The following is a 24,757-nucleotide window of genomic DNA, read 5'->3' as shown; positions in this document are numbered from 1 at the left end:
ATTGCAACCCAACAACTGAAACCAGACTGTGGCCATTCTCCTTTCCATAGGATACCTGATGTCTAACAATAACATGTTCTGACAGAATGTAAACGTTCTGCATTCCCCTCTCTCCCTTAGTGACTTGATTAAGGATATTTCAGGTTTATAGTCAGAACCCATCACAGTTTTTACAGTAATTGTCTTAATGGGTGCATGCTTATTATTAGCTGGAATAAGCAATTTGATAAATGTGTCGAGTGCAGCGTGTGGTTGCTCCTAATTAAACACCACAGACAAGCAAATATTCTTTACTTCAACAACATATGAATCACTACAAAACATATTGTATGACCTCTTATTCACTATATTAGGCCCAGCCTTTGGAACTTTAGTGCTACTATATTGTGATCACTACATCCTGTGGATTGGATACTGCTTTAAAGCAAATTTCTGCAGCATTAGTAAAGATGTGATCAATACATGTTGATGATTTAATTCCTGTGCTGTTTGTAACTACCCTGGTAGGTTGACTGACAACATATTTTCTTGAGTGGGCAGCTTGATGAGAGCCAGTCTATTTAAATCACCCAGAAAATATACTTCTCTGTTGATATCACATGCATTTCACACACATTATGCAAATACTGACTGTTAGCACTTGGTGGTCTATAGCAGCTTCCCACAAGAATGGTCTTTAGGTGAGGCAGATGAATCTGTAGCCAATTAAAACATTTCCCCTCAATGTCGGCACTAAGGCAATTCCTCAAAATACACAACATGAGCAGCATCAGATTAGCAAAAAATGAAATGGCACATCATCTAAACAGGTTGTTGAATGGAAGCCTTTAGCCTAGTGTATTTACTTCATAAAAAGTCTGCATAAATTCAAAGCACACACATAATTGACACTGCCGGGCTGCACATGCGACCCGAATGCAGTCCAAACCCTGGGTCTCGACCCCGTCCTGTGCAACTGGGTACTGGACTTCTTGACAGGCCGCCCCCAGGTGGTGAGGGTAGGTAACATCTCTACCCCGCTGATCCTCAACACTGGGGCCCCACAAGGGTGCGTTCCGAGCCCTCTCCTGTACTCCCTGTTCACCCACGACTGCGTGGCCATGCACGCCTCCAACTCAATCATCAAGTTTGCAGACGACACTACAGTGGAAGGCTTGATTACCAACAACGACGAGACGGCCTACAGGGAGGAGGTGAGGGCCCTCGGAGTGGGCTGTCAGGAAAACAACCTCACACACAACGTCAACAAAACAAAGGAGATGATTGTGGACTTCAGGAAACAGCAGAGGGAGCACCCCCCCTATCCACATCGACGGGACAGTAGTGGAGAGGGTAGTATGTTTTAAGTTCCTCGGCGTACACATCACGGACAAACTGAATTGGTCCACCCACACAGACAGCGTGGAGGCTGACGAAATTCGGCTTGTCACCAAAAGCACTCACAAACTTCTACAGATGCACAATCGAGAGCATCCTGTCGGCTGTATCACCGCCTGGTACGGCAACTGCTCCTCCCACAACCGGCTCTCCAGAGGGTAGTGAGGTCTGCGCATTGCATCACCGGGGGCAAACTACCTGCCCTCCAGGACACCTACACCACCCGATGTCACAGGAAGGCCAAAAAGATAATCAAGGACAACATCCATCCAAGCCACTGCCTGTTCACCTCGCTATCATCCAGAAGGCGAGGTCAGTACAGGTGCATCAAAGCAGGGACCGAGAGACTGATAAACAGCTTCTATCTCTAGGCCTTCGGACTGTTTAACAGCCACCACTAACATTGAGTGGCTGCTGCCAACATACTGACTCAACTCCAGCCACTTTAATAATGGAAAAATGTATGTAATAAATATATCACTAGACACTTTAAACAATGCCACTAAATATGTTTACATACCCTACATTACTCATCTCATATGTATATACTGTACTCGATACCATCTACTGCATCTTGCCTATGCCGTTTTGTATCATCTCTCATTCATATATTTTTTTGTACATATTCTTCATCCCTTTACACTTGTGTGTATACGGTAGTTGTTGTGAAATTGTTAGGTTAGATTACTTGTTGGTTATCCCTGCATTGTCGGAACTAGAAGCACAAGCATTTCGCCAGACTCACATTAACATCTGCTAACCATGTGTATGGGACAAATAAAATTTGATTTGATTTTTGATTTGAATTTTATGTAAACAATGTTTAAATGCACATCTTTACATCTTCGCATGAAAATCTGTCGCCAATTGGATGGAAACCTAGCTAATGAGTTGACATGAGGAATCCAAAGAAATTGTCAAAAGCCTGCCACGGACCCAACACATCCCACCCCACAACTAATACTGTATATAGTATCAGTTCTCTATGTCTGACAAGTCGTATATAGCTGCGGCTCAGATTATTGTTTATTCATCCAATGTAATGTATTTCCAGTGAATGTTGTTTTTTCCGAGCCCTGTTCTGAGAAATTAGTAATTGAAGTGGTTACAATTCTACATCCTAATATTACCAAGTTCTGTGCACTACATGGTGCTGTTCCAGTTTTTTAAAGAACCCCCCCCCCCCACCACCCATTGGATTTGTGCATTTGAAACATTGGTCAGGTAAACAACCAAAGCATGGGTTACTGTCATACCTTGTCCATAAACTGCTAACAGGGTAAGGAAGCCAGTATGTGATTTGGTGAACTATCCCTTTAACATTGGGGGTGGGGGGTGTAAACTTTAAAAATAAATAACATAGTAGGAACAACACTATCTAGTGGTCAGAACCTGGTAATGACAGTATGTAGGATGTGACATGAAATTAAATGAACAATTTCTCTGAAAAGATGGGGGGGAACACCAAATTTAATGATAATACATTACATAGGATGAAGAAACAATACTCAGAGCTGCAGCTCCATACTACTTATTAGACATGGAGAACTGATTGATACTGTATACTTATTCTCACGATGGGTTGGGGGGTCCATAGGTGGCTTTTGACAATTACTTTGGATTCTTCATGTCTTACACATAGTAAATAAAATAAAAAAGGTGGTCCAAATTGGATGTTAGGTACTATATTTATTGAATGTTATATGAATCCTATAAATTTAAAATATGTATTTCGGGTGCAATCAATTAGCTTAATTTTTCAAAGCTCAAATTATATTTCAACCAAAAAATGTTGCAGGAATGCTTATCTTATCTAACTACAGAAATTACTTCAGAACAATCTGAGACGGTGGGTGTCATGGCTTGCTGAAATGACAGGATGTTGGGATTATTGCAGTGTAACTATGCATTTTTGTCAGGCAGGACCATACAGCACTGAATGAGCAAATTTGACTTTGCAAGCTGTATATTGAACCGCTACCAAAAAGTTAAGTTTACGTTCATCGTTAAAATTCATGTTGTATCTGTGTGTTTACAGGTCTATTTCCAAGATGCAAATAAAATGTTATTCGTCGCATGCTTCATAAAAAACAAGTGAAGATCAACAGTGAAATGCTTATTTAAGGGCCATTCCCAACAATGTACAGAAATAAAGTAATAACGCTTAATGAAAAATACACAATGAGTAACGATAACTTGGCTATATACACGGGGTAGCAGTACTGAGTTGGTGGAGAGATTTGAGGTAGATATGCACAGTTGAAGTCAGAAGTTTAAATACAGGTTGGAAGTCATTAACACGTTTTTCAACCACAACACAAATTTCTTCTGAACAAACTATGGCAAGTTGCTTCGGACATTTACTTTGTGCATGGCACAAAAAACATTTCCAACAATTGTTTACAGACTGATTATTTCACCTATAATTAACTTGATCACGTTTTACATACACTAAGTTGACTGTGCCTTTTAAACAGCTTGGAAAATGAAAATGTCAAGTCTTTAGAAACTTCTGATTGCCTAGTTGACATAATTTGAGTCAATTGGAGGTGTACCTGTGGATGTATTTCAAGGCCTACCTTCAAACTCAGTGCCTCTTTGCTTGACATCATGGGGAAATCAAAAGAAATCAGCCAAGACCTCAGAAAACAATTTGTAGACCTCCACAAGTCTGGTTTACCCTTAGGAGCAATTTCCAAATGCTTGAAGGTACAATGTTCATCTGTACAAACAATAGTACGCAAGTATAAACACCATGGGACCTCACAGCCGTCATACCGCTCAGGAAGGAGACATGTTCTGTCTCCTAGAGATGAACGTACTTTGGTGCGAAAAGTGCAAATCAATCCCAGAACAAAGGACCTTGTGAATATGCTGGAGGAAACCGGTACAAAACTATCTAAATCCACAGTAAAACGAGTCCTATATCGACATAACCTGAAAGGCCATTCTTCAAGGAAGATGCCACTGCCTCAAAACTATACTGAATAAAAATATAAACGCAACATGCAACATTTTCAAAGATTTTACTGAGTTACAGTCCATATAAGGAAAACGGTTAGGCCCGACTCTATGAATTTCACATGACTGGGAATACAGATATGCATCTGTCCCACTCCTCTTCAATGGCTGCTGGATATTGGCGGGAACTGGAACACGCTGTCTTACATGTCGAACCATAGCATCCCAAACATGCTCAATGGGTGACATGTCTGAGTAAGCAGGCCAGCTTCCAGGAATTATGTCTGCAGCTTATGCCTGCCCAACCCCATAACCCCAACGACTCCATACACGTGGTCTGCGATTGTGAGGCCGTTTGGACATACTGCCATTTTCTCTAAAAAGACATTGGTAGAGAAATGGTCATAAAATTCCCTGGCAACAGCTCTGCTGGACATTCCTGCAGTAAGCATGCCAATTGCACACAACCTCAACTTAAGACATCTGTAGCATTGTGGTGTGTGACAAAACTGCGTCTATGAACTTATTAATGAAGCCGATGACTGACTGATAACTCCTCAATGCCATTTGATGAATCACGGAACATATTCCAGTCCTGATAGGCTAGCAAAACAATCCTGTAATTTAGCATCCGCTTCATCGGACCAATTGTGTTTGTTGTCCGTAGCTTATGCCTGCCCATACCATAACCCCACCACCACCGTGGAGGTCCTGGGCTGGCATTTTTACACGTGGTTGTGATGCCGGTTGGACGTATTGCCAAATTTTAAAAAACGACAAAACAACGAGAAATTAACATTTAGTTTTCTTGCAACCGCTCTGGTGGACATTCCTGCGGTCAGCATGCCAATTGTTTGCTCCCTCAAAGCTTGAGACATTTGTGGCATTGCTGTGTGAAGAACAAAAAAGTTTACCTGTGTAATGATCATGCTGTTTAATCAGCTTCTTTAATGCCACACCTGTCAGATGGATTAATTATTTTGGCAAAGGAGAAATGTTCACTAGCAGGGATGTAAACACATTTGTCATCATTTGAGAGAAATAAACTTTGTGCATATGGATGATTTTATGGGATATTTTATTTCATCTCATAAAACATGGGACCAACACTTTACATGTTGGGTTCATATTTTTGTTCAGTGTAAATGGTCTATTGACCTCAGTGTGGTTAGGCTTACCTGGTCTCTGCTGTAATTATGCCTCACTGAATCTATCTTATTTTATATATATATATATATATATATATATATATATATATAAATAAATTAACTAGTTTCCTTTCCTATGGTGTGTTAGACTTAAGGGCTCTACACAGTCTACGCAACGGCTCCGACAGAGGTTTGTTTACAAAGCTCTAAGTAGTTCTACGTATTGTTTTGCAACAGAATTTTTGGAATACGATACAAACTGTACTCTGTAGCTCCGCTTGCATAGACTGTGAAATCATTGTGGATGGCGTTGCAATGGATAGCTGCTTTTTTACGGGGACTCAATTCTGTTGTGTGTTTCGTTTCCTACGACCAAAAATCGCTTCTGGACATTCTGGCACAGGACAAACTGCTCACCCTGGACCAGGCCCTAATCCCAGAGACTCGGGAAAGGAAAAGACGGCAAAAGAGAGGCCAACGTGTAGGCTCTCGGATGAAACTAAGTCGGCAAATAAATAATCTGCCTCTACCTTCCGTTCTATTCGCGAATGTACCACCACTGGAGAACAAACAGGACGAACTCCGTTCGACACTATCCTATCAATGGGACCTGAAGAACTGTAATATCCTAGGTTTCTCTGAGTCGTGGCTGGACATGGATAATATACATCTAGCAGTTTTTTTCTAAGCGTTGTCAAGACCGTACGGCAGCGTTGGGTAAGGTTAGGGGGATGGATGTGTCTCTTTGTCAACAACAAATGCTCGTGCTCGTGCAATCTCTATTATTAAGGAAATCTCGAGTTTCTTCTCTCCTGCGTTTTAGAATACTTCATGATAAGCAGTAGACCATATATTTACCAATAGAGTTGATCTATATTTTTAGTAGCAGTCTATTTACCACCACAAACCGATGCTGGCGGTAAGACAACACTCAACGAGCAGTATTAGGACATAAGCAAACAAGAAAATACTCTCAGGGAAACTGAAATCCATTTTACCTAATTTCTACTAGCATGTCACCTGCGCAACTAGAGGACCTTTACTCCACACACAGAAACACATACAAAGCTCGCCCTCTATTTGGCAAATCTGACCATAACTCTATCCTCCTGATTCCTGTTTACAAGCAAAAACTCAAACGGGAAGTATTTGAACAGGAAGTACCAATAATGAAGTGGTCCGATGAAACAGATGCTAGGCTACAGGACTGTTTTGGTAGCAAAGAATGGAATATGTTATGGGATTCATCCAATGTCATTAAGGAATTTACAATATCAGTCACTGGCTTCGTTAAAAAGTGCATTGACGTCGTCGTCCCCACATTGACCATATGTACATATTCTATCCAGAAACAATGGATTACAAGCAACAGCCGCTAAAGGATGGAGCTGCCGCTTTCAAGGAGTGGGTCACTAATCTGGATGCTTATCCACACTGCCCTCTCCCACCTGGACAAGAGGAACACCTATGTGAGATTGATCTTCATTGATACAGCTCAGCGTTCAACACCAAAGTGCCCTCCAAGTTCATCACTAAGCTATGGACCCTGCATCACAGCTTGGTATGGGAACTGCTTGGCATCCAGCCGCAGAGGGTAGTGCATACGGGGCCGAACTCCATGGTTGCTTAGTCACTTTATTCCTAGTTATATGTACAAATCTACCTCGATTATCTTGTACCACTCCACATCGACTCAGGACTGTTACCCCGTGTATATAGCCAAGTTATTATTTCTTATTGTCTATGTATTATTACTTTTATTACATGTTATTAGTTTTCTATTATTTCTCTATTTTATCTCTGCGTTGTTTGGAAAGGCCCGTAAATAGTTTACTGTTAGTCTACACCTGTTGTTTACGACACAAAACAGTTTGACTTGAAAGCCTTTAAGTAACACTGCAACAAAATGATTTACTGTTCTGCCATTGTTTTTAGGTAGCTAAACTATATGATTGTGTAATTGCTGAAGGATATGTCTATAGCACACATGAGTCAACATGACTAACTGTGTTCATATCAGTTAAATTTGGAGATAATTGCTAATTATGGCATTTTCTACACCAAAGTTATTCATCATAATGTTGCAGAGTTTCTCTGTGCCCCATGTTTAACACATGTTCATTTTTCAACAGTCTGCTTTCCTGCACTGGATGGGAGTGATCCTCCCACCTAGTGCCACCACCTGCATTCTGTCCCTCTCTCTCCTAATTCCCTAGTAGATACATTGTCACCCTATAGTCTGGTAGCCTGGCTGCTCACCTACATGTATATCAATGAAGACCCCATTTGGAAAGACGCCAGGCCAGCGCCCCAGAGCTGATGGGGGTGAGAGAAACTCACGGCTTATGTACATGAATGTAGCTGAAAAATTACACATGACAGCCTACAAAACCATATGGGTTTTTTAAGATATAAGTATGATACAGTAATATGCACTGCCTTCAGAAAGATATTCACACCCCTTTACTTTTTCAACATTTTGTTCTGTTACAGCCCGAATTTAAAATTGATTACATTTAGATTTTTTGTCAATGCTCTACACACAATACCCCATAATATCAAAGTGGTATTATGTTTTTACATAATGTTTACAAATGAATAAAAAAATGTAAGCTGAAATGCCTTGATAAATGTAAGTATTCAACCCCGTCTTCACAAAAATGTGCTTAACAAGTCACATAAGTTGCATTGACTCACTCTGTGTGCAATAATAATGCTAAACATGATCTTTGAATGACCTCATCTCTGTACCCAACACATACAATTATCTTTAAGGTCCCTTAATAGTGAATTTCAAACCGATTCAACCACAAAGACCAGGGAGGTTTTTCAATGCCTTGCAAATAAGGGCACCTATTGGTAGATGGGAGAAAAAAAATATCCCATTGAGCATGGTGAAGTTAATAATTACACTTTAATTGGTGTATTAAAACACCCAGTCACTACAAAGATATAGGCGTCCTTCCTAACACAATTGCCAGAGAGGAAGGAAACGGCTCAGGGATTTCACCATGAGGCCAATGGTGACTTTAAAACCGAGTTTAATTGCTGTGATATGAGAAAACTGAGGATGGATCAACTACATTGTAGTTACTCTACAATACTAACCTAATTGACAGAGTGAAAAGAAGGAAGCCTGTACAGAATAAAAATGTTCCAAAACCTGCATCCTGTTTGCAACAAGGCACTAAAGTAATACTGCAAAATATGTGGCAAAGCAATATATTTTTTGTCCTGAATACAAAGTGTAATGTTTGGGATAAATACAACACATTACTGAGTACCACGCTCCATATTTTGGTGGTAGGTATGCTTGTAATCGTTCAGGACTGGAGTTTGTATGGCCGAGTTACAATTAATTTTTATTTTTTTTACCCCTTTTTCTCCCCAATTTCGTGGTATCCAATTGTTTTAGTAGGTACTATCTTGTCTCATCGCTACAACTCCTGTACGGGCTCGGGAGAGACAAAGGTTGAAAGTCATGCGTCCTCCGATACACAACCCAACCAAGCCTTCTTAACACAGCGCCATCCAACCCAGAAGCCAGCCGCACCAATGTGTCGGAGGAAACAGCATGCACCTGGCAACCTTGGTTAGCGTGCACTGCGCCCGGCCCGCCACAGGAGTCGCTGGTGCGCGATGAGACAAGGATTTCCCTACCGGCCAAACCCTCCCTAACCCGGACGACGCTAGGCCAATTGTGCGTCGCCCCACGGACCTCCCGGTCGCGTCCGGTTACGACAGAGCCTGGGAGCGAACCCAGAGTCTCTGGTGGCACAGCTGGCGCTGCAGTACTGCGCCCTTAACCACTGTGCCACCCGGGAGCAAGTTACAATTTTGACTTAAATCTGCTTGAAAGTCTATGGCAAGACTCAGGGCTGTGAATACGTATGTAAATTAGATTTACAGTTAAAGTCGGAAGTTTACATACACTTAGGTTGGAGTCATTAAAACTTGTTTTTCAACCACTCCACAAATTTCTTGTTAACAAACTATAGTTTTGGCAAGTCGGTTAGGACATCTACTTTGTGCATGACACAAGACATTTTTCCAACAATTATTTACAAACAGATTATTTCACTTATAATTCACTGTATCACAATTCCAGTGGGTCAGAAGTTGATATACAGTGAGGAGAACAAGTATTTGATACACTGCCGATTTTGCAGGTTTTCCTACTTACAAAGCATGTAGAGGTCTGTAATTTTTATCATAAGTACACTTCAACTGTGAGAAGAGACAGAATCTAAAACAAAAATCCAGAAAATCACATTGTATGATTTTTAAGTAATTAATTTTCATTTTATTGCATGACATAGGTATTTGATACATCAGAAAAGCAGAACTTAATATTTGGTACAGAAACCTTTGTTTGCAATTACAGAGATCATACGTTTCCTGTAGTTCTTGACCAGGTTTGCACACACTGCAGCAGGGATTTTGGCCCACTCCTCCATACAGACCTTCTCCAGATCCTTCAGGTTTCGGGGCTGTCGCCGGGTAATACGGACTTTCAGCTCCCTCCAAAGATTTTCTATTGGTTTCAGGTCTGGAGACTGGCTCGGCCACTCCAGGACCTTGAGATGCTTCTTACTGAGCCACTCCTTAGTTGCCCTGGCTTTGTGTTTCGGGTCGTTGTCATGCTGGAAGACCCAGCCATGACCCATCTTCAATGCTCTTACTGAGGGAAGGAGGTTGTTGGCCAAGATCTCGCGATACATGGCCCCATCCATCCTCCCCTCAATACGGTGCAGTCATCCTGTCCCCTTTGCAGAAAAGCATCCCCAAAGAATGATGTTTCCACCTCCATTCTTCACGGTTGGGATGGTGTTCTTGGGGTTGTACTCATCCTTCTTTTTCCTCCAAACACGGCGAGTGGAGTTTAGACCAAAAAGCTATATTTTTGTCTCATCAGACCACATGACCTTCTCCCATTCCTCCTCTGGATCATCCAGATGGTCATTGGCAAACTTCAGACGGGCCTGGACATGCGCTGGCTTGAGCAGGGGGACCTTGCGTGCGCTGCAGGATTTTAATCCATGACGGCGTAGTGTGTTACAAATGGTTTTCTTTGAGACTGTGGTCCCAGCTCTCTTCAGGTCATTGACCAGGTCCTGCCGTGTAGTTCTGGGCTGATCCCTCACCTTCCTCATGATCATTGATGCCCCACGAGGTGAGATCTTGCATGGAGCCCCAGACCGAGGGTGATTGACCGTCATCTTGAACTTCTTCCATTTTCTAATAATTGCGCCAACACTTGTTGCCTTCTTACCAAGCTGCTTGCCTATTGTCCTGTAGCCCTCCCAGCCTTGTGCAGGTCTACAATTTTAACCCTGATGTCCTTACACAGCTCTCTGGTCTTGGCCATTGTGGAGAGGTTGGAGTCTGTTTGACTGAGTGTGTGGACATGTGACTTTTATACAGGTATACAGGGTTCAAACAGGTGCAGTTAATACAGATAATGAGTGGAGAACAGGAGGGCTTCTTAAAGAAAAACGAACAGGTCTGTGAGAGACGGAATTCTTACTGGTTGGTAGGTAAATACTTGTCATGCACTAAAATGCAAATTAATTACTTAAAAATCATACAATGTGAATTTCTGGATTTTTGTTTTAGGTTCCGTCTCTCACAGTTGAAGTGTACCTATGATAAATATTACAGACCTTTACATGCTTTGTAAGTAGGAAACACTGCCGATTTTGCAGGTTATCAAATACTTGTTCTCCCCACTGTACACTAAGTTGACTGCCTTTAAACAGCTTGGAAAATTCCAGAAAATGTTGTCATGGCATTAGAAGCTTCTGATTGGCTAATTGACATAATTTGAGTCAATTGGAGGTGTACCTGTGGATGTATTTCAAGGCCTACCTTCAAACTAAGTGCCTCTTTGCTTGACATCATGGGAAAATCAAAAGAAATCAGCCAAAACCGGCATGAAAAAGCCAGACTACGGTTTGCAACTGCACATGGGGACAAAGATTGTATTTTTGGGAGAAATGTCCTCTCCTCTGATGAAACAAAAATAGATCTGTTTGGACATAATCACCATCGTTTATGTATGGAAGAAAAAGGGGGAGGCTTGCAAGCCGAAGAATACCATCCCAACCCTGAAGCATGGGGGTGGCAGCATCATCTTGTGGTGGTTCTTTGCTGCAGGAGGGACTGATGCGCATCACAAAATAGATGGCATCAAGAGGAAAGGAAATTGTGGATATATTGAAGCAACATCTGGACATCAGTCAGGAAGTTAAAGCTTGGTTGCAAATGTGTATTCAAAATGGACAATGACCCCAAGCATACTTCCAAAGTTGTGGCAAAATGGCTTAAGGACAACAAAGTCAAGGTATTGGAGTGGCCATCCCAAAACCCTGACCTCAATCCCATAGAAAATTTGTGGTCAGAACTGAATAAGCATGTGCGAGGCCTACATTCCTGACTCAGCTACACCAGCTCTGTCAGGAGGAATGGGCCAAAATTCACCCAACTAATTGTTAAACAATTTAAAGGCAATGCTACCAAATACTAATTGAGTGTATGCAAACTTCTGACCCACTGGGAATGTGATGAAATAAATAAAAGCTAAAATAAATCATTCTCTATTATTCTGACATTTTACATTCTTAAAATAAAGTGGTGATCCTAACTAACCTAAGACATGGACTTTTTTTTCTTGGATTAAATGTCAGGAATTGTGAAACACTTAGTTTAAATGTATTTGGCTAAGGTGTATGTAAGCTTCCGACTTCAACTGTATGTATTTCATTTTCAATACATTTCTCAATTTCAAAAAACATGTTTACACTTTGTCATTATGGGGTATTTAGGAAAAATATATATTTAATACATATATAATTCAGGCTGTAACAACAAATTTGAATAAGCCAAGAGCTGTGAATACTTTCTGTAGGCTGATTTATTGTAATTTTGGGGAGATATTTCATGCACACGTTTGTTTGCCATTTTAGGTAATATTGGGGTTTCTGCAAATCTGATCAAGAGGAAAAATTCCCACAAGTAAGTTCTCATTGTGTAGACACAGCATAAGACCAAAAGCAGGTTGCCTTCCAAACAGACAGATGTGTGGATATATTGATTTGACATTACGTACTTCCTTCCAAATTGGGATCTCTATAGGAAGCAGAAGAATGTTGGTCCAAGCAAGCCTATTGCCCAACCCAGACGAAACATAGTGGGTTGCAGGATAACGCACCAGTGGAAGGAAGATACCAAGGTTTCCCAGTGGAAAGGAACAGTTCTCGATCAAGTCCCTGTCAACCCATCTCTCTACCTGATCAAGTATGATGGATTTGACTGCATCTATGGACTTGAGCTTCACAAAGATGAGAGGGTGCAAGGCCTGGAGGTTTTACCAGACAGAGTTGGTAGGTATTGTGAAAACTTAACGTGTAAATATTTGTATGAACATAGATTCAACAAGTGAGACATAAACTGAACAAGTTCCACAGACATGTGACTAACAGCAATTGAATAATGTGTCCCTGAACAAAGGGGGGGTCAAAATCAAAAGTAACAGTATCTGGTGTATGGTGTGGCCACCAGCTGCATTATGTACTGCAGTGCATCTCCTCTTCATGGACTGCACCAGATTTGCCAGTTCTTGCTGTGAGATGTTACCCCACTCTTCCACCAAGGCACCTGCGGGTTCCTGGACATTTCTGGGGGGAATGTCCCTAGCCCTCACCCTCCGATCCAACAGTTCCCAGACGTGCTCAATGGGATTGAGATCTGGGCTCTTCGCTGGCCTAGGCCTAACACTGACATTCCTGTCTTGCAGGAAATCATGCACAGAACGAGCAGTATGGCTGGTGACATTGTCATGCTGAAGCATCATGTCAGGATGAGCCTGCAGGAAGAGTACCACATGAGGGAGGCGGATGTCTTCCCTGTAATGCACCGCGTTGAGATTGCCTGCAATGACAACAAGCTCAGTCCGAGGATGCTGTGACACACCACCCCAGACCATGACGGACCCTCCACCTCCAAATCGATCCCGCTCCAGAGTGCAGGCCTCGGTGTAACGCTCATTCCTTCGACGATAAACGCAAATCCGACTAAACCGTGACTCGTCAGTGAAGAACACTTTTTGCCAGTCCAGCGACGGTGGGTTTGCGCCCATAGGCGACATTGTTGCCGGAGATGTCTTATATCAGGCCAACAAGCCCTCAGTCCAGCCTCTCTCAGCCTATTGCGGACAGTCTGAGCACTGATGGAGTGATTGTGAATTCCTGGTGTAACTCGGGCAGTTGTTGTTGCCATCCTGTACCTGTCCTGCAGGTGTTGTTACACGTGGTCTGCCACTGTCCGTCCTGTGTCCCTGTAGCACTGTCTTAGAGTACAGTACGGACATTGCAATTTATTGCCCTGGCCACATCTGCAGTCCTCATGCCTCCTTGCAGCATGCCTGAGGCACGTTCACGCATATGAGCAGGGACCCTGGACATCTTTCTTTTGGTGTTTTCCAGTCAGTAAAAAGGCCTGTTTAGTGTCCTAAGTTTTCATAACTGTGACCTTAATTGCCTACCATCTGTAAGCTGTTAGTGTCTTAACGACCTTTCCACAGGTGCATGTTCATTAATTATTTATGGTTCATTGAACACGCATGGGAAACAGTGTTTAAACCCTTTACAATGAAGATCTGTGAAGTTATTTGGATTTTTACAAATTCTTTGAAAGACAGGGTCCTGAAAAAGGGACGTTTCTTTTTTTGCTGAGTTTGTTACAAATTAATTTACATATTTTCATAGCCATATTTACTATTCATTTGAAACTGCTCTCTGTAATGCAGCTCCAGCTCGCGTCAGTGATGCACAGCTAGCAGAAACCATGATAGGCAAAGCAGTGGAGCACATGTTTGAGCAAGATGAAGGACCAAAGGAGGAGTGGAGGGGCATGGTGCTAGCACGGGCTCCCATTATGAACACATGGTTCTACATCACTTACGAAAAGGACCCTGTATTGTACATGTACCAGCTCTTGGATGACTACAAAGAGGGGGATCTCCGGATAATGCCTGATTCAAGTGAGTCCATCAGAAATTACATTTTGTGTTAACACTGTAGGCATCATTTATGGTCTCCATACCACTCTTTCTTTAAAAACATGTAATTCTAAGTTGTATTACGGTAGATACAATAATACTACATAAATGTTGTCAACAAATTCTCTCACTAAAGCTGGTAATATTCTATGCTTTTGCAGATGACTCGACCCCATCAGAGAGAGAGCCTGGCGAAGTGGTGGATAGCCTTGTTGGCAAACAAGTGGAATATGCCAAAGAGGATGGCGGCAAAAGGACAGGCATGGTTATCCATCAGGTTGATGCCAAACCCTCTGTTTATTTCATCAAGTTTGATGACGACTTTCACATCTACGTCTACGATTTAGTAAAAACGTCTTAGGGCATTGAGAAAATCATTGATTCACAGACCGTGGCAAATGTTTTCAGGATTTCTTTGAGACAAGATCAATTTCCAGTTAAATGGACAATTCTTTCACAGGCTACGAATGTGAAACTTCCTGTTTCCCGTGTCACTGCTTCCAATGCGAAAGCTATTAGTGTACTTTGTCTGAAGTCCACTTTTGTTTGAAGAAGAAGAGACCTCTGCAGAATTCACCATGTCTGAACATTTACTCTGTTCAATTGGGCCAGACACCAGGAGCCTAATCCAAAGTTTTTCTTAACATGATAGAAAAGTGAGAATTTTGTGGGGGGGTTTCTTGTCTATGATGCTGTAAATGAATTATTGAGAGGTTCTCGTAACATGTTTCTACCACTTGTGTTGACTTGTGGGTTTAACATGCTCAGAATTTAGCATGCATCAGTCTAACAAATGTGGTCCTTTGTAGCTCAGTTGGTAGAGCAGGGTAGTGGATTCGATTCCCCCATCCATATGTCAAATGTATGCACGCGTGACTAAGTCGCTTTGGATAAAAGCGTCTGCTAAATGGCACATTACTGTATCAGTCAAACACCCTAGTAATCAGTTTAAATTCTGTGATTTAATTTTATTCCTTAATTCTCTACTTGTATGAACTGCCATTTTGAAATTGTCCTTCACATAAGGCTAGTTTCTGAGACCAAGGAAATCCAAGAGCTTCTTCTTTTTAGTTTTTAATCAGTGTTATTTTATGTCGGCGACGCTTGCATTCTCCCGAAATGGTTGTCTAGACCTCTACTACTCTGTCAAATCGAAATTGTATTAGAGTAATTTGGCTGATTGGTTGTGCAAAGTTCAACAATTATTTTAATTCTAATATTTTTAGTTTACTGTGGCTTTTAGATTCGATTTTAATTCCCTTCAACCTGAAATTATTTGTTTTGTTATGTAATACTCTATCATTCAAATCTGATTTCAAATTTGTATTATCACATTTCACTCTTACTCCTTTGCTAGAGCTACTGTATTGCACATAACTAACTATACACTGAGTGGACAAAACATTAAGAACACCTTCCTAATATTGAGTTCCACCTACTACCATACCCCGCCCTGGCACCTACTAACCTCGTCCATTGGCACTTAAATGGGCACTTGCCTATTCACCCTTTGAATGGCACGCATACACAAGCCATGTCTCAAGGCTTAAAAATCATTTTTTTAACCTGTCTTCTCCTCTTCATCTACACTTGTGGTGTATTGAACAGGTGACATCAATAAGGGGATCATAGCTTTCACCTGATCAGTTTGTCATGAAAAGAGCAGGTGTTCTTAATGTTTTTGTGTACTCAATGTACATGAAAGACGATTATAAATGCGGCTTACAAGAAATATAGTGTATCAATTATCTTGTTAGCATTGTGATCCATTTGGAAGTATTTTTACGACTTACCTTCAATTCTTCATGCCTGTTTCATGTGCCATATATTTTCAGAGTGATAGATCTCAGAAATGTTTCTATCAAAGAACGTGTGGTCTAAATTGATTAAGCAAAGGGCCTGTTAATGTTCTAATGGATTTTGGGTCATATGCCACTGAGCCACCTACCATCAGTTAATTTTGAAAATGTCATTGTTTAATTGAATTCAGAATCAATCCAATCCAATCCAATTATTTCTCATTTAAGCAAATATGAATTGTTTGCTGTTTTCTGACCTGAGCCTAGGTTGATTTCATGATTTAACTTGATACTGTATAATAGTATTAGACATCACTTGCAACATTTTGAATTTCATCCAAGGAATTAGAAATATATTTAAATGGTCAACATGTCATGGTTATTTTAGAATTGCTGTATTGTTAGCATGTTCAAATTGTGTTACTGAAGCCTACGGTGCATTTGGAAAGTATTCAGACCCCTTGACTTTTTCCACATTTTGTTATGTTACAGCCTTATTCTAAAATTGATTAAATATTTGTTTTCCCCTATTCAATCTACACACGATACCCCTTTAATAACAAAAGCAAAAACAGTTTTTTAGAAATGTATTAAAAATGGAAACATCATATTTACATAAGTATTCAGACCCTTTACTCAGTAATTTTGTTGAAGCACCTTTGGCAATGATTACAGCCTCAAGTCTTCTTCGGTATGACGCTAAACGCTTGGCACACCTGTATTTGGAGTTTCTCCCATTATTCTCTGCAGATCCTCTCAACCTCTGTCAGGTTGGATGGGGAGCGTCTACATAGCTATTTTCAGGTCTCTCCAGAGATGTTTGATAGGATTCAAGTCCGGGCTCTGGCTGGGCCACTCAAGGACATTCAGAGGCTTGTCCCGAAGCCACTGCTACGTTGTCCTGTTGGAAGATGAATCTTCACCCTAGTCCTGAGCGCTCTGGAGCAGGTTTTCATCAAGGATCCCTCTGTACTTTTTTCCTTTCATCTTTCCCTCGATCCTGACTAATTTTCCAGTCTCTGCCGCTGAAAAACATCCGCAACACATGATGCTGCCACCACCATGCTTCACCATATGGATGGTGCCAGGTTTCCTCCATAGGTGATGCTTGGCATTCAGGCCAAAGAGTTCAATCTTGGTTTCATTGGACCAGAGAATCTTGTTTCTCATGGTCTTCGAGTCTTTAGGTGCCTTTTGGCAAACTCAAAGCGGGCTGTCGTGCCTTTTACTGAGGAGTGGCTTCCCGTCTGGCCACTCTACCATAAAGGCCTGATTTGGTGGAGTGTTGCAGTGGTTGTTCTTCTGGAAGGTTATCCCAATTCCACAGAGGAACTCTGCAGCTCTGAACCCATTGAACCCATTGGGTTCTTGGTCACATCCCTGACCAAGGCCCTTCTCCCCCGATTGCGCAGTTTGGCCAGTAGGCCAGCTCTAGGAAGTCTTGGTGGTTCCAAACTTCTTCCATTTTAAGAATGATGGAAGCCACTGTGTTCTTGGGGACCTTCAATGCTGCAGACATTTTTTTGGTACCCTTCTCCAGATCTGTGACTCGACAGAATCCTGTCTCGGAGCTCAACGGACAATTCCTTTGACCTCGTGGCTTGGTTTTTGCTCTGACATGCACTGCCAACTGTGGGACTTATATAGACACGTGGGCATTTCCAAATCATGTCCAATCAATTGAATTTGGAGTCCACAGGTGGAATCATGTTCTAGAAACATCTCAAGGATGTTCAATGGAAACAGAATGTACTTGAGCTCAATTTTGAGTCTCATAGCAAAACTGCCTTTATTTTTTTTATACATTTACCTGTTTTTGCTTTTGTCATTATGGGGTATTGTGAATAGATTGATGATTTAATACATTTTAGAATAAGGCTGTAACCTAACAAAATGTGAAAAAAGGTTGCATGCATATAGCTAAATGTACGTTGATGTGAGTTGCATGTCAGTTATTAGCGTATGTCAATTGTGACATTTTGTTGTTTTTGTACTGTGCATTACATTAACCAACGCACTGATAATTCTAAATGAGTGCCAACTAAACGTGCCAGTCTTGTACAGAATTTAAGGGGTGATAGTTCTAAATAAATCATTTGTCAGTTTATTTTAAAAAAAAGTTGCTGGATTATTTATATGTATCCATAAAGAACTTTCCTTATTTGATTGGGAGAAATTTGTGTGCATGTAAGGATGGACCTTGTGCGTACATATTCAGTCAGTCGTTATATGTTAAAATAGGATTAACATATTTTGAGTTGAAATGGAAGAAATTTAATTACGGGACAGTACTTTTCTGCTATTTGTATATGTTTATATATCAAAATATAGAGGTAAAATTATGTCTTAATGGCCTTGTGTTCTAAATAATATTTTTTTAAATAAATGGTAACAGTTTAGTCATCTGGCACAAACACTTTAATGTTACTGAATTCTGTAAGAAAATTTGATAATGGACTATCCTGAATATTAAAATAAATAAGTAGGCCTATGTAATGTTTATTTTTTGTAATGTTATGTTTCCTTTTAACACAACACTGGAAGATCCAGTATTTGTGCGGCAGGTATAGTAGTCCAAATGGGGTCCATGGAAAAGCTTTCATACAATTGAGTGTTGCAGAACACACATACTAGCCATTCCCTTTGTCATGCAAACTCTGAGAAATATTCATATAATTACATGCATAATATAAATGGTAGGATCTTTGTATTTAGCTGCAGAATATTTTCAAAGCTGGTATAATTTATTAGCTAATTACTTTTATAAATACGTATGCATATCGTGAGTAGAAACAATAGTCTAGCAGCTAGGCCTTAAGTACTGCTTAAGTAGTTTTTTGGGCTACATTATTTTACTATTTTATATTTTTTATAACTTTTACTCCACTACATTCCTAAAGAAAATATGTACTTTTTACTCACATTTTCCCTGACACCCAAAAGTTAAATTTGTAATGTTCAGGCAGGACAGCAATATGGTCCAATTCGCACACCTATCCATATAACGCGTTGTCATTCCTACTGCCTCTCATCTGGCAGACTCACTAAACACAAATACTGCGTTTGTGATGTCTGAGGGTTGGACTGTGGCCCTGGCTGTCCATAAATAAAAATATAAAAACAAGATAATCGTGCTGACTGATTTGCTTAATATAAGGAATTGGATGTATAATATTTGAGTACTTTTTCCACCACTGTACTTATATTTAAAACCAGAAACTTTTACTCAAAGTAATATTTTACTGGTGGACTTTTACTTGAGTCATTTTAGTTTTTTACAGATATTTTGTTAAATATAGTACATTATTCATATACTTTACATACATGGTACTTTTATATACAGTATTACATGATTGGAATACAGTTTGACATACACATGAAATGGTACTCATTATTACATTCTCTTGCAATAAGTGCCATGAGATCTTTAGTGATCAAAGAGTTGGGACACCCATTTTAAGTCCCGTCTTCTTCAAGTAACATTCCATTGTTAGTTAGTACTTCAACATTATTAAAATGAAATTAATTTTGTACAAATGTATGGTATAAATTAGTGATCTGTCGTAGAAATGACTGCCGCCTTGTTCATTTCAGCAGCTTATTTCTCTTTGGCTTTTGCCTTTCCCCAGGTGGCACACAACTTGAAACGGAACACCATTGAATGGGAGACTTTTACTCTCCCAACTTTGTTTTTTTTCCTTCCAAAGGCTGTGCACGTGTTGAAGGTCAAGATTGTGATATTACTATCGTGCTTCTACACCTGCATTGCTTGCTGTTTGGGGTTTTAGGCTGGGTTTCTGTACAGCACTTTGAGATATCAGCTGATGTACGAAGGGCTATATAAATACATTTTATTTTATTTATTTTAACCTTCCTCTATCAAATAGAATAACTCCTCTGTGCTTGGAATGGAATCCCTTATGTTACACTAGCTAGCTAGCTCACTCATTTTAGATAACTAGTAGCTAGCTTTTGCTACTCTTATCTGAAAAAGAAAAGACAACTGAATTATGTGAAATATGGCGGTGGAAACGCTTGATATAACACATTTTCTGACAAGCAAGCACTTAGATATGGACATTTTTACGTTTACATACATTCATAGAATGTTTGGGAATGTTTAACAATATACTGTGTGAAGCGGCCGTGCATTTGGACAATGAATAGACACTGCAGTAAATAAACCTGATAAAAACATCTGTCTTGTCCAGGACCAGAGTCTACACAGGCTGATGGGCCATAGCCAATCAGAGCTATAGTAGGCCTTTATGGCCCAACAGTAGAGGTTTCATAATACCCATAAAACCTAGTGGTCAAACAGGGAAATGGTTCCAATTGTTTTTCCACCATTCATTTTTCACATAGGGTATTTTAGAAACACTTAAAATAAGGGGTGTGTTTTGTGTAGGCCTACCCTGGAATGCCGTTTTGATAACCATGTATATCTTGGACAAGGTGACTTTTGTCAATGTATTTGGTCCCAGATTTGAAAATGCTAACTAGTATCAAAGTAGACATGCAAAACTACAAATCCCTGCAAGCTCCTGCACGTCATCTCTAGCTGATACCTTTGCTAATAGGTATTGTAAATTTAAAACTTGCACAAGAACGTTCACAGAATTGGCCATTTAAAGAAATGTAGATTATTTATTAATGACTACGGTTAGCTAACATTACATAGAGTGCATTCGGAAAGTATTCAGACCATTGACCTTTTCCACATTTTGTTACATTACAGCCTTATTCTAAAATAGATTGATTGATTTTTTGTTTTAGCTACACACAATACCCCATAATGACAAAGCAAAAACAGGTTTTTAGACATTTTTGCAAATATATACAAAATAAATAACATACCTTATTTAAATAACTATTCAGACCCTTTCCTATGAAACTCGAAATTGATCTCAGGTGCATCCTGTTTCTATTGATCATCCTTGAGATGTTTCTACAACTTGATTGGAGTCCACCTGTGGTAAATTCAATTGATTGGACATGATTTGGAAAGGCATACACCTGTCTACATAAGGTCCGACAGTAGACAGTGCATGTCAGAGAAGGAAAAAAAATCTGCAGCATTGAAGGTCCCCAACAACACAGTGGCCTCCATCATTCTTAAATGGAAGAAGTTTGGAACCACCAAGACTCTTCCTAGAGCTGGCCGCCTGACCAAACTGAGCAATTGGGTCTTTATGACCAGACGGAAGCCACTCCTCAGTAAAAGGCACATGACCGCCCGCTTTGAGTTTGCCAAAAGGCAACTAATGAACAAGATTCTGTGGTCTGATGAAACCAAGATTAAACTCTTCGGCCTGAATGCCAAGCGTCACATGTAGTGGAAACCTGGCACCATCCCTATGGTGAAGCATGGTGGTGGCAGCATCAGGATGTTTTTCAGTGGCAGGGACTGGGAGACTAGTCAGGACTGAGGGAAAGATGTACGGAGCAAAGTATAGAGAGATCCTTGATGACAACCAGTTCCGGAGCGCTCAGGACCTCAGACTGGGGTCGAAGGTTCACCTTCCAACAGGACAATGACCCTAAGCACACAGCCAAGACAACGCAGAAGTGGCTTAAGGACATTCAGAGCCTTGTTCCGGAGTCGCACAGCCAGAGCCTGGACTTGAACCCGATCTAACATCTCTGGAGAGACCTGAAAATAGGTGTGCAGCGACGCTCCCCAATACAACCTGACAGAGCTTGAGAGGATCTGCAGAGAAGAATGGTGGAAACTCCCCAAATACAGGTGTGCCAAGCTTGTAGTGTCATACCCAAGAAGACTCCAGGCATTAATCGCTGCCAAAGGTGCTTCAATAAAGTACCGAGTAAAGGTTCTGAATACTTATGTAAATGTAATATTATTTTTTTTATGTTGTATAAATGTGCAAAAACTTCTAAAAACCTGTTTTTGCTTTGTCAATATTGGATATTGTGTGTAGATTGATGAGGGAAAAAAACTATAATCCATTTTAGAATAAGGCGTAATGTAACAATGTGGAAAATGTCAATGGGTCTGAATACTTTCCAAATGCACCCGTAGTTAATCCAGAGATTCTTACCTTTGCCTCAATTTGGATGTCTCATCCAGATCATCATGGCATTTGTATTTTATGATAACCATAATAACAGCAAATTAGCGTTTCATTTTGGGGGGGGTAAATACAGGCGAATATACTGATAAAAGTTATCTTGTCCTAGAGAGATTTACACGGTTATCTAAATGTCAGGCCAGGGTAAATCTACATGAAACACATCCCTTATTTGAGCTAAACGACTATCCCTTAACTGAGCTAAACGACTATCCCCGTAGCACTCACTTCCTTCATCATGAAGTGCTTTGAGAGACTAGTCAAGGATCATATCACCTCCACGCTATCTGACACCCTAGACCCACTCCAATTTGCTTACCACCCCAATAGGTCCACAGACGACGCAATCGTAATCACACTGCACACTGCCCTAACCCATCTGGACAAGAGGAATACCTATGTAAGAATGCTGTTCATCGACTACAGCTCAGCATTTAACACCATAGTACCCTCCAAACTCATCATAGAGCTCGATACCCTGGGTCTCGACCCCGCCCTGTGCAACTGGGTTCTGGACTTTCTTACGGGATGCACCCAGGTGGTGAGGGTAGGAAACAACATCTCCACCCACTGATCCTGAACACTGGGGCCCCACAAGGGTGCACTCTCAGCCCTCTCCTGTACTCCCTGTTCACTCATGACTGCGTGGCCATGCATGCCTCCAACTCAATCATCAAGTTAGCAGACGACACTACAGTGGTAGGCTTGATTGCCAACAACAACGAGACGGCCTACAGGAAGGAGGTGAGCGCCCTCTGAGTGTGGTGTCAGGAAAATAACCTCACACTCAACAAAACAAAGGAGATGATCGTGGACTTCAGGAAACAGCAGAGGGAGCACCCCCCTATCCACATCGACGGCACAGTAGTGGAGAGGGTAGTACGTTTTAAATTCCTTAGCGTACACATCCCGGACAAACTGAAATGGTCCACCAACACAGACAGCATGGCGAAGAAGGCGCAACAGCGCCTCTTCAACCTTAGGAGGCTGAAGAAATTTGGCTTGTCACCAAAAACACTCACAAACTTTTACAGATGCACAATCGAGAGCATCCTGTCAGGCTGTATCACCGCCTGGTACGACAACTGCCCGCCAGGACACCTACACCACCCGATGTCACAGGAAGGCCAAAAAGATAATCAAGGACAACAACCACCCCCCCACCAGCCACTGCCTGTTCACCCCGAAGGCGCGGTCAGTACAGGTGCATCAAAGCAGGGACCGAGGGACTGAAATACAGCTTCTATCTCAAGGCCATCAGACTGTTAAACACCCATCACTAACATTGGCTGTGTGGCTGCTGCCAACATACTGACTCAAATCTCTATCCACTTTAATAATAAAAAATTGGATGTAATAAATGTATCACTAGTCACTTTAAACAATGATACGTTATATAATGTTTACATGCCCTACATTACTCATCTCATATGTATATACTGTACTCTATACCATCTACTGAATCAAACATTATTCTGATAATCTCAAATGTATATACTGTTATCTATACCATCTACTGCATCTTGCCTATGCCATTCGGCCATCGCTCATCCATATATATGTACATAAACACTTATTCATTCCTTTACACTTGTGTGTAAAAGTTAGTTCTAAATTGTTAGATTACTTGTTAGATATTACTGCATGGTCGAAACTAGAAGCACAAGCATTTTGCTACACTCGCACTAACATCTGCTAACCATGTGTATGTGACCAATAAGATTTTATTTGATTTATTATAAGTGCTTCTAAAATCCCCTATGGGAAAAATGAAGGGAACCATTTCCCTGTTTGATCTCTTGGTTTTATGGGTATTGTTGATAATGGGATATGTAGGAGGGTGAGCCGGTCAAGGATCGATTCAGACAAGGTGGTCTATTGTATGACAAGTGACAGTTTAATTATGAGTAAAGATATCTGGTACAACGTATACGGGCCCATTTCAATCAGCTCATAAGGAACCAGCAGAAAAGAAGCCCCGCTAACAGTTTGCACATGTCTCATATACAGAACAGAAAGTAGGTTGATTCTAGAAGATCGGGTCTTCGGGTTGGTTCAGGCTGAGGTGTAGTCTTCTTGGATTGGCCCTGTTGGGCCGTCCGTCATCCCTCTGAGTCTTGTCGTGCCGTTCCTTGTCACACAATGTTCAGCTAAGAAGGAGATTAGGTGTGTGCGCTGTCCTCAGTCACACAATGTTCGGCTAGAAAGGAGATTAGGTGTGTGCGCTGGTTTCTGCAAGTCAAGGCTGTCTCTTCCTCCCAATGTGTGGGTGTATGTCTTATCTGTGTGTCCTCGGCAGTTAGTGTGTGTAATGTGTGTGTGCTG

General features: G+C 41.0%; 1 protein-coding gene across 2 annotated transcripts in view; it reads left to right on the top strand.

Moving 5' to 3' along the window:
• Positions 1 to 19,467, top strand: part of LOC139389276 (spindlin-Z-like) — a 32,752-nt gene extending 13,285 nt beyond the window's left edge. For both annotated transcript variants that reach the window (XM_071135850.1, XM_071135851.1), the window contains 5 exons: positions 7,619 to 7,811; positions 12,452 to 12,500; positions 12,621 to 12,868; positions 14,293 to 14,526; positions 14,706 to 19,467. In XM_071135850.1, coding sequence (XP_070991951.1) covers positions 7,760 to 7,811; positions 12,452 to 12,500; positions 12,621 to 12,868; positions 14,293 to 14,526; positions 14,706 to 14,905 — 783 coding nt within the window. In that variant the 5' untranslated portion in view covers positions 7,619 to 7,759 and the 3' untranslated portion in view covers positions 14,906 to 19,467. The remainder of the gene's footprint in view (positions 1 to 7,618; positions 7,812 to 12,451; positions 12,501 to 12,620; positions 12,869 to 14,292; positions 14,527 to 14,705) is intronic.
• The last annotated feature ends 5,290 nt before the right edge of the window (positions 19,468 to 24,757 follow it).

This window comes from Oncorhynchus clarkii, chromosome 30, assembly GCF_045791955.1.
Source record: "Oncorhynchus clarkii lewisi isolate Uvic-CL-2024 chromosome 30, UVic_Ocla_1.0, whole genome shotgun sequence".
Taxonomy (NCBI): Eukaryota; Metazoa; Chordata; class Actinopteri; order Salmoniformes; family Salmonidae; genus Oncorhynchus; species Oncorhynchus clarkii.
Note: the sequence above shows the minus strand (reverse complement) of the source record. Positions and strands in the feature narration are given on the sequence as shown.